Here is a 10,975-nt window from a genome sequence, read left to right as displayed (position 1 = left end):
ACGCCATGGCTTGGTTAGAGGACATCTCTGCCGCAAGTTCCACAACTTCTTCATCAGAAGGTTTGTGCGTTGCTGCCAAAGCAGTAATTTGCGAAAGCTCAGGTGAAACGTTTCAGACACAGGCAGCTAAACGAGTGAAATTCGGGAAGTTCCAGACGATCAGAGTCCCGCACTTGTCAGGTCAGTCAACCAGATTTTGGCATTCGACAGGATTTCTCTCTAACTTCTTCTATGAGCATGGATTTACAGCCAACTGATTTTGTCCTTCTACAGGGTACCTCAAGTTCTTCTGCGACTTCAACAAAGAGCTGGGAAAGTGGTGTTGCCATTTCTGAATAAAAAAAATGTGGACTACAGCACAGACTATTTGAGAGTTTTTCACTCGGCATCATCAACCAGATGTGAACACCACAGAAAAGCATCAGTCAAATCTTGGTTGACATCCAAGGGGACCTGATCAGTTCAGAGGAATTGATGACCTCAGGGGAGCTGGTGCAACCCCATGACATGGTGGGAACAATACTGGAGAGTGTGGAGACAGTTTGCAGTAAGGGGGATAAAGAGCGTGGCGAGAGACTCAAAGGCCTTCATCTTCTTTATCTACTGTAGGAAAAGTCTCAAGGTCTCAGAGATTTGGCAATACTCCCAGGAACTCCAATGTCAACTGAGTTGCTGGACAATAGTTCCCTATCGTTAGAAGCACATGTATTGATATGAAGAATGATATTGTGTCGGAGGCCTCATTGATTGGCCCAAGAAATAATGGGGTGAGCCTCGTCATTGAAAATCTTGATCCTGAAGTGCTGCAGCAGGTCACTTCTCCAGACTCTGTTCTAACAAGGCTGGACATTTTTTTTTATGTCAAAAGGAGAAGATTTGTGATTGCTGCTTCATTTGATCGTCCCTCATTCATAATGGGGGTTGGTCAGGAAGCCTGCTTTCACAATGTTCCATCAAGAGCGTCTAGTCACCGTAGCTCAAGTTCCACTACTTCTCGAGTGACAGAACTTGATGGTAGTAGTTAAATGATATCATTGAGTATTGTTGTAATTATTGTGTTTATTACTTACTTTGGGTATCTTACTACACAATATGAAAACCTATCAATGGTATTACTTTATACTTGTCTTCAATTAGTAACCCTGTGAATTGCTATTGTCTAAATTATGGCGTTTTAAGAACTATATTCATTAAGACCATTTTTATTTTGAAACAATTAGCCCTTCAAACTGATCAACAAAAAGGTCCAGCCCTCAGAGGAAGCATAGGACCAGATTAAGTTACCCCATGAGGAGGAGCATTGCATACTGTCAGGCGTTAGGTGTAGCTGGTGCATGAATTCAGGCGCAGGAGAGCAGAGATGAGTGAACAACGCACTTTACTTAAGAAAATAGCACAAAGTAACAATACCAATGTGCTAACAATAACGGTTGCCACAAAACACGGGTGAAAACAGCACCCGGAAAAACCCAGCCGGAAACGTACCGACCTTAACCATAAACAATCACACACAAAGACATGGGGGAAACAGAGGGTTAAATACATGACCAGTAATTGGAAAATGAAACCCCCCTAGTCACGCTCTGACCTATACACCATAGAGAACCCAGAGGGCTCTCTATGGTTAGGGCGTGACAGTATGCATACTGTTTGAGATGGAACCCTGGATGGGATATTACACCAACCACTGATTGTCTCTAGAGCATTAAATGTCTCAGACTTTTAAAGAAGTACAATAGTTCACTAATAATCAGATGTTCAACAAATAAGCTGTTTGTTTCTAATTAGTTTTCATTTTGTTCAGCATTATCAATATTCCGTGAACATTGTAAATGGGGGCCCTGAAAACTTGTTACTGCAGTTTATTGGGAAACGATTGAAATTATAAGGACATGCAAGGAACCTGTAACATCATGCATTTGAGATATCTAGGATATAAAAAAATAATATACAGGAAACAGTCACTTTTTACAGCAAAATACATATCTTAATTTGATCACACTTTTGATGTTGAATTTGCAGACTTGATTTGCCGAAAAATGTATCAACCCCTACAAAAATGTCCATTAATTATAATCCACATAATAATTTACATTTACTCTTGCTGCAGGATTAGTTTCCTGCTGTAGAAAACTGGCTCAAATTAAGGTCCTACATCTGTACAGACAATTATGAATAAATAACATGTCCATTCACTCCTTTCACTTCACTGACATAAAGCAGGAGTTATAGGGTTAGAATAATATAGATGGGCTTTTCTACATATACAGTTGTAAACATGCTTATACGGTAGGCTTAACTAACAGAGTTGCTGTGTGTCTCTACAGTATACACTGAGTATGCCAAACATTAAGGACACCTTCCAAATATTGAGTTGTACCCCCCTTTGCCCTCAGAACAGCCTCAATTCGTCGAGGCATGGACTCTACAAGGTGTCAAAAGCATTCCACAGGGATGCTAGCCCATGTTGACTCCAATGTTTCCCACATTTGTGTCAAGTTGGCTGGATGTCCTTGGGTGGTGGACCATTCTTGATACACACGAGAAAATGTTCAGTGTGAAAAACCCAGCATCGTTGCCGTTCTTGACACAAACTGGTGCGCCTGGCACCTACTACCATACTCCGTTTAAAGGCACTTAAATATTTTGTGTTGCCCATTCACCCTCTGAATGGCACACATACACAATCCATGTCTCAACAAACAAACAAAAATCCTTCTTTAACCTGTCTCCTCCCCTTCATCTACACTGAGGGAAGTTGATTGAACAAGTGACATCAATAAGGGATCATAGCTTTCACCTGGATTCACCTGGTCAGTCTATGTCATGGAAAGAGCTAATTCCTAATGTTTTGTAGACTCAGTATAGTCTGTGCAGGCTATGTCTTGTGTCTCTGTCTGTCCATGTCTGTCGAGGGCAGCTCCATAATGTTGTGTTGTTCCAGTATGCTCTGTGTGCGTGTGTGTACTTCTCTCATAACGTTTATAACAATGTTGAGCACACACCATGTCCAGGAACAGTCTTCTGTCTGGCAGCACTACAAACACCAGCTCAGGCGCCCTGCGGATCAACGGTGGGCCAGGGCCACAGTGTATGCTTCCTTAGGGAACAGGGGCAAGGTTAGGGTTAGTGTGTGTGTGTGTGTGTGTGTGTGTGTGTGTGTGTGTGTGTGTGTGTGTGTGTGTGTGTGTGTGTGTGTGTGTGTGTGTGTGTGTGTGTGTGTGTGTGTGTGTGTGTGTGTGTGTGTGTGTGTGTGTGTGTGTGTGTGTGTGAGCGGGCCTATGAGTGAGAGAGCAGGCATCTGTGCTGGCATGGCCACCGGTGTATGGGTAGTGTGGGATAATTCAGTGAGATTGTGAACCGACCTTTAGAGTGTGTGTGTGTGCCCACGTGTGTATCTGTGTGCGTTCTGTCTGGCCTTTACCTAACAACTCCTCACTACATCATTCATGGCAAGTTTAAAAGATGTTCCCCTTATAAACACTTTCGTTCTTTCTTTCTCTCTCTCTCTCTCTCTCACACACACAAACACACACACTAGTCGCACTTGATGAGTTCGTCCCAGCTGTAGAGGTAGTGCTCCAGCAGAACGTCATCAGTGTGTGCAGCCATGGAAGAGGTCAGGTGGGGCATGAGATGCCACACCTGGAACTGTTGACCTGGACACACCTGGAAAGGGGGCACGGAACGCAACGTTACACCCTTGTCACCCTGCTGTCCCCCACTCTGCACTTCTCCTGCATCTGGAATAACAGGGGTCTCCAGCTAGAAGAGGAGAGAGGCAGAGGCGGGGAAGAGGAATGCACAAAAAAAGAGAAATCACATCATTTTCCTAGATGTCTTCACAGTTGTATATTCAAATCTTTCACTTTGTTTTACACTAGAATATCAATTGCACTAATACTTTTCAAATATAACTACATTTTCCTACAGACTAAATCACGTGTGTGTGTTACCTTTGGATGGTAAAAATGGAAACTTAGACAGGGGTGCCAGAAGGTCTCGGGAATCACACATTCCAACCTGAGCAGTGAGAGGGACACGTGCATGTCACATTATACAAACAGAGCCACACGGAGAACAGTTTCAGCTAAACACTATGATTAAAGTGGAAACTTAGGGAGCCAGAAGGAGCTGAGGAAGAGCAGCAGAGCCATGGAGGCCAGCAGCAGGTAGCGTTGCAGTTGCCCATAGAGTCCCATCTTGTCTACAAACACACACTATGTCAGTAGACCACCCTTCACATAACCTACCGGTAGTTAACCTCGCGCCCAGGTTAATTGCTACCAGAACAGATCCGGCTGGTGAGCAAATCTAACCGGTAGAAAACGGCTATCACCTACTCTATTTTTCTACCTATAGCTCATAGAGAGAACGGGTTGTGGCATGGTGGATGTTATTACTATGTGGTTGTTATGACAAGTGAGCCCTCTCTTTCTCCCTCTGCTGTCTCTCTGTAATTTCTCATTCTTCCTGTACTCTCTCTGCTTCTTATACTCTTTCTTAGTACTGTTTTCCTTTCCCTCCCTTTCTAAATGTAACACAGTAAACATACACTTCCTATTTAAGCCACACCCCCTGGAACACTCTGTACTTGACCTGTAACCTTTGGCTTTTATCTCAACCACTGTTATATCACCCCTGTCAGCTAACACACACGAGCAGGTAAGTTATGATGTCCCCATATCTCATGATGTCTCTGGACTCTGGCTATGGGCTGGATCTTATCAGGGATGTGACACCCACACACACCCACAATACTGAGACAAACAAGTGTGTTATGATACATTTTAGAATTTATTTTTCAAGAGAGAGGCATGCCTCAGCTCAACACATTGCTCTCCATGTCTTACATGAAGAGCTACAGTGTGTTCGTCTGTCGGTTAGTTTGCATTGTGTTTATTGTTGGCACATGGCAGTATAGATAGTGTGTGATCATGTATCATATTCCAGCCACAGTACTACTGGTTTACATTAATATCAATAACATTGACACTATACAACAGCTGGTTTCCTCAGAGGCACTTTAACTTAGTCTAACGCTATGTCCCATTGGACAGCCTGGGACCCGCCTGTCTTCTTCCATTGGCCGTGGAGTCTGAGCGGAGTGTCTGGTTGGTTGCTCCTGAGGCAGGGGCAGAGCTAGGAGTCTGGTGCACAGAGAGGGAGAGAGAACGAGGGGGGAGGGGGGGATCAGGAGGAGTTTATATTTACCACAGTAGATAGGTTCTCACATCATCCCCCAATATTTTCTGTCCTCACCCCTGCCAGAGAAGACAGTGGCGAGACACACACACACACCTTACCGTTACGCCCCTGCCCCGTCCACAGAAGACAGTGGTGAGTCCTTTAGAGATGGAGACGTGCTTCATAGGACGGGACTGAGACCGACGCAGCTCTGTCAGCAGCTCAGGACTGGAAAGAGACAGGCGAGTAGCGTGACCTGCACACACACACACAAATATTATTGTACACCACTACACACAGCAGCTCTTGACTGGAGAGAGACACACATATTACTACTGTATTATTATACTACTATTACTACTAGGGATGCACGATATATCGGTGAACATATCGGAATCGGACGATATTAGCTAAAAATGCCAACATCGGTATCTATCAGCCCGATGTCTAGTTTAACTACGATGTTAAAAACCGATGTCAAAGCTACCGTGCATACCTATATAACGTAGGTACATGATGTAAAGACGGCACGTAAAATTTTGCGCTACAAGTGCAACACAGCATTCCTAACCTAGCCCACAATGTCTGCTGTGTGGATCGAGCAGTCAACAAGTCGAGCAGTTATTTGAAAGAGTAAGAACATTTTAGCAAGACAACTCAAAGGCGAAATCCATTAAAGCTAGATAATGGAATTCATTGCCCTTGACAATCAACCGTTCTCTGTCGGGGGTGATGTTGGCTTTTGCCGACTGGTCAAGCCTGGAGTTACACAATAATAGCATCACTGCTATTAGCTTCACGACATATATACTATGTTACGCCGTTTGGGTCTTTGCGTGTCAAAAAAGATACAGTAGCACTGTCAAAGCTGTACAAAAAGTCTGGTCACGAACGATGTGTTTACAACACCGCGTTGGTAATAAAGCATGATTTGTTCGACCGAAACTTCTGGGGTAACTAGCTTTAGCTTGGTACCTAGTTAGTACCAACACAACCAGCCTGAAAACAATGACCAGTAGAAACTGCAGTCATTTTCATTATTCTTAGCAATGATTTAGGAATCCTTGTGAGTAAGTATTAGCTAGGTTGCCACTTGTTGTTCGCCTATTGAAATTGACCTTCAATTCATGAAAATAAATAGCTAGCCTGCTACTTAACCCTGTTTCCCAAAGCTAACATTATAAGCAACCAGCTAGCTTCATCTGGCTAGCGAGGCTCGAACGGACCGGTATGTGTTGTGTAGCTAGCCACAATAGGAGATTTTGCAGTTTGCCTTCAAAATAAAAGTATGTAATTGACAGTGATGCAAATGAATACAAATGGTAGAATTATGCTATACTTTTATTTTGAAGGCCAACAGCAAAGTCCACTACTGTGGCTAATCCTTATTGTGGCTAGCTTCACATAGATGGGTCCGACCACCATTAATCAAATAAGAACTGTCTTATAAATTAGGGTTATTTTAGATGATGACACCTAGCTATTGAAACAGCACTGTAGGTGCGTGAGACAACTTTACCATAGCATACATATCGATGGATCGTTGTGACATGAAATACGAGTGATAGTGTAATCAATGTGTAATAATTACGTAAAAAATGTATGAATGCGTTCAATTATTATGTGACATGCAGTCATATTCAGGTCCTGATTGGTCAAATAGTGTTATTTGACCCAAATGGCGTTCCATAGAAATCCTGGTTGAGAACGAAACAGTATGTGTTTCACAAGTAAGTGAAAGAAATAGGTTTTGATTATGTTTTACTGGTAAGGGGACAATAACTTTTTAGTCAGTTTGGTGTGTGTGTGTGTGTGTGGGTGTGTGTGTGTGTGTGTAACCTTTATTTAACTAGGCAAGCCAGTTAAGAACAAATTCTTATTTACAATGACGACCCGGACGACGCTGGGCCAATCGTGCGCCGCTGTGGGACTCTCAATCACGGCCGGATGTGAGAAAGCCTGGATTCGAACCAGGGACTGTAGTGACGCCTCTTGCACTGAGATGCAGTGCCTTAGACCGCTGCGTCCGTGTGTGTTAAATAGTTAACTGTACTAGAATGCTTAAAAGGCCGCTAAAATTTTTAATATCGGTATCGGCCAAAAATGTCATATCGGTGCATCACTAACTACTACTACAACAATGCTGCTAATACAACAATTCTGCTACTACTACAAAGCTGCTACTACAACTACAACGCTGCTGCTACTACTACAACAACAACGCTGCTGCTGCTGCTTCTACAACAACAACGCCGCTGCTGCTACTACAACAATGCTGCTGCTGCAACTACTACTACTACAATGCCGCTGCTGCTACTACTTCAACAACAACGCCGCTGCTGCTGCTACTACAACGCCGTTGCTGCTACTACTACAATAATGCCGCTATATAGTACTACAATGCCGCTGCTGCTACTACTACAACAATGCCGCTGCTGCTACAACTACTGCTACAATGCCGCTGCTGCTGCTACAGCTACTGCTACAATGCCGCTGCTGCTGCTACAGCTACTGCTACAATGCCGCTGCTGCTGCTACAACTACTGCTATGCTGCTACTACTGCAATGCCGCTGCTGCTATAACTACTGCTACAATGCCGCTGCTGCAGCTACAACTACTGCTACAATGCCGCTGCTACAATGCCGCTGCTGCTACAACTACTGCTACAATGCCACTGCTACAACTACTGCTACAATGCCGCTGCTGCTGCTACAACTACTGCTACAATGCCGCTGCTGCTGCTACAACTACTGCTACAATGCCGCTGCTGCAACTACTGCTACAATGCCGCTGCTGCTGCTACAACTACTGCTACAGTGCTGCTGCTGCTACAACTACTGCTACAATGCCGCTGCTACAACTACTGCTACAATGCCGCTGCTGCTGCTACAACTACTGCTACAATGCCGCTGCTACAACTACTGCTACGCTGCTGCTACTACTGCTATGCTGCTGCTACTACTACTGCTACGCTGCTGCTACTATAACTACTACTGCTACGCTGCTGCTACTATTACTACTACTACGCTGCTGCTACTACTGCTACGCTGCTGCTACTACTACTGCTACGCTGCTGCTACTATAACTACTACTGCTACGCTGCTGCTACTACTACTACTACTACTACGCTGCTGCTTCTACAACTACTGCTACTACTACTGCTACACTGCTGCTACTACTACTACTGCTATGCTGCTGCTACTACTACTACTACACTGCTGCTACTACTGCTATGTTGCTGCTACTACTACGACCATGCTGCTACTACTACGACCCTGCTGCTACTACTACGACCCTGCTGCTACTACATCTACTACCCTGCTGCTATTACAACAACTGCTCTACTGCTACGCTGCTGCTACTACTACTACTACCCTGCTGCTACTACTACTACCCTGCTGCTACTACAACTACTACTACTATGCTGCTGCTACTACTACTACTACGCTGCTGCTACTACTACTACTACTACTACTACTACTACTACTACTAATACTACTACAACAACAACAATGCCGCTGCTACTACTACTACTACTTCCACGCCGCTGGTACTACAACAATGCCGCTGCTGCTGCTACTACTACAACAACAACAACAATGCCACTGCTGCTACTACAACAACATTGCCGCTGCTGCTGCTACTACTACAACAACAACAACAATGCCGCTGCTGCTGCTACTACTACAACAACAACAACGCCGCTGCTGCTACTACAACAACAATGTCGCTGCTGCTACTACTACAACAACAACAATGCCACTGCTGCTACTACAACAATGCCACTGCTGCTGCTACTACTACTACTACAACAACACCGCTGCTGCTGCTACTACTACAACAACAACGCCGCTGCTGCTACAACAACAATGTCGCCACCACCACCACTTACTACTGCAACTACAACAATGCTACTACTACATTAGCTATACTCAGTAGCTGAGAACTGGAGACAGACTAGCAACACATTACTCAGACTATACTATCAGTATTACACCGTACACTCACCCTCTGTAGTGGGCGTGGAGGGGGAGAGGGGCTGTGGTGGAGAGCTAAAGGGGGAGGTGGGGGAGAGAGGCTGAGGTGGGGAGGTAAGGGGGGAGGTGGTGGTGGAGGTAAAGGGTGAAACCAGGGGGGAGCTGGGGGAGGTGAGGACATCGTCGGTGTCGCAGGAGACAGTTCTGAGACCACGGCTAGCTCTCCTCAGAAACTCCGCCTGGAGCTGGGGACTGGACAGACAGAGGGGTGGAGGAGGGGAGGAAAGAGGGGGAGGAAGGGAGGAGCGGGTGGCCACAGAGGTGGAGATGGGGGGAGAGGGCTGGAGGGGAAGGATTTGGGATCTAGCCGAGTCGTTGTCAGGGGAGGTAGCTCTGGGAGCTCTCCTCAGAAACTCAGCCTGGAGCTGGGGATTAGACAGAGAAAGGGGGGGAGGAGGGGAGGAGACAGGGGGAGGAGGGGAAGAGGGCTGGAGGGGAAGGGCTTGGGGTCGAGCTGAGTCCTGGGGTGAAGGTGAAGTCGACGTCATTGGAATGATGAGGACTTCGCCGACTGGATACTGAAGAACAAGAAAGAGAGAGAGAGAGAGGGATAGATAGATAGATGAGAAGGAGAGAGAGGCAGGTTGGGGTAAGAGCAGATGTTCTGCAGTGGATGCTGTTTCATTGTGCATCACAATCAAATATTCCGATATCTTACCTCCCTCCTCTCCATGGCAGCAGCAGTATCAGTGGGAATCTAGCCTATAACCCTACACAGAGAAACACACACACACAAAACATATTCACACAATATGTGCAGTGTGCACACACCTCTTACCCAATAGGAGCCTTGTGCTCCTCAGAGAACACAGAGCTTGGCCAATCACAGCATTTTGTCTATTCCCACCGTTGAAGGGGATTTTCAGCGTCAAATAAATAAACAAAAATCGAAAAAACAAGCAAATCATGCTTCTTATCTCTGAGTTCGGTGAAAAATGCGTTATGTGGCTATACCTGGCTGAAATGAAAGCCTTTAGTTTATTGTGCGTATTGATCAACGAGCCATTGATCCGAGGATCAGAATGATGAATCTGCCCGCGGTCTCTGCCATCCCCCCATAGTGGTTTGGGTATAGTAATCTGATCCTAGATGTGTGTTAAAAGGACGACCAATAGGCTACATCCATTCATTACATCCTACTCACCTGGCGCGCTTCAGCGATCGGCTCGCGCTTGACAGCTCGAGGCGCCCCCGTTCCGCTGCTAGATTCGCTTGCCAGCTGCTTGTTACTGAATTTCCGTACACACTCCCTCACTGGGCAAAGTCTGCCGGGCGAACAGGTGACCGATTTTTGTACCGAGCCTAGCCTAGTCATCCGCCATTCACACAACACACGATGCCCGCGCAGCTTTCACTAGTCGACACTCCCAAGTGCTGTCAACATGATACAAAAACACCAAAGCACTAAACACACACTCTCTGGCACTCCGAAGTCCGGTCTGTGCCAAATTCAGGGCTACACTTCATGCTCTCCTCCATCCGCGCACATTAATAATTTACATCCTTTTCAGCTCGAGGTTCAGGGGTTGTTGCCCTTGGTTACCACTTGACCCCCTTCACCATATAAGTTATATAGCCTATTCAGTACATGCAATAAATTAACATATATTCATATACTCAACCACTGCTAGACTTTAGTCAGTTGTGTGTGCGCAATGGTTTCAGAAAATAAAGTGTTTTATTCATACCCCTGGAAGTTAATAATCATACAACCTGTTGTTCCCTCTATGAACATTTCTTCTAACAGGTC

General features: G+C 45.3%; 1 protein-coding gene across 1 annotated transcript; it reads right to left on the bottom strand.

The window, feature by feature from the left end:
- Positions 1 to 4,778: 4,778 nt before the first annotated feature.
- On the bottom strand, positions 4,779 to 10,737 carry LOC115194201 (proline-rich receptor-like protein kinase PERK9). The gene is made up of 5 exons (XM_029753673.1): positions 10,370 to 10,737; positions 9,884 to 9,935; positions 9,197 to 9,743; positions 5,307 to 5,443; positions 4,779 to 5,150 (listed from the first exon to the last, which is right to left on the bottom strand). The coding sequence occupies exons 2-5, from the start codon at positions 9,896 to 9,898 to the stop codon at positions 5,043 to 5,045; spliced, it is 807 nt and encodes a 268-aa protein (XP_029609533.1). The 5' UTR covers positions 9,899 to 9,935; positions 10,370 to 10,737; the 3' UTR covers positions 4,779 to 5,042.
- Between the last annotated feature and the right edge of the window lie 238 nt (positions 10,738 to 10,975).

Source organism: Salmo trutta, chromosome 5 (assembly GCF_901001165.1).
Source record: "Salmo trutta chromosome 5, fSalTru1.1, whole genome shotgun sequence".
In the NCBI taxonomy this organism is placed as follows: domain Eukaryota; kingdom Metazoa; phylum Chordata; class Actinopteri; order Salmoniformes; family Salmonidae; genus Salmo; species Salmo trutta.
The sequence above is the reverse complement of the archived record's forward strand: the minus strand, read 5'-3'. Positions and strand labels throughout refer to the sequence as shown.

Excerpts from the sequence above, each read along its gene's own strand:
- LOC115194201 (XM_029753673.1), bottom strand. Across the intron at positions 5,444-9,196 it reads CTCCACGCCCACTACAGAGG|GTCACGCTACTCGCCTGTCT; the intron begins GTGAGTGTACGG and ends GTGTGTGTGCAG. Across the intron at positions 5,151-5,306 it reads GACGGGGCAGGGGCGTAACG|ACTCCTAGCTCTGCCCCTGC; the intron begins GTAAGGTGTGTG and ends TCTGTGCACCAG.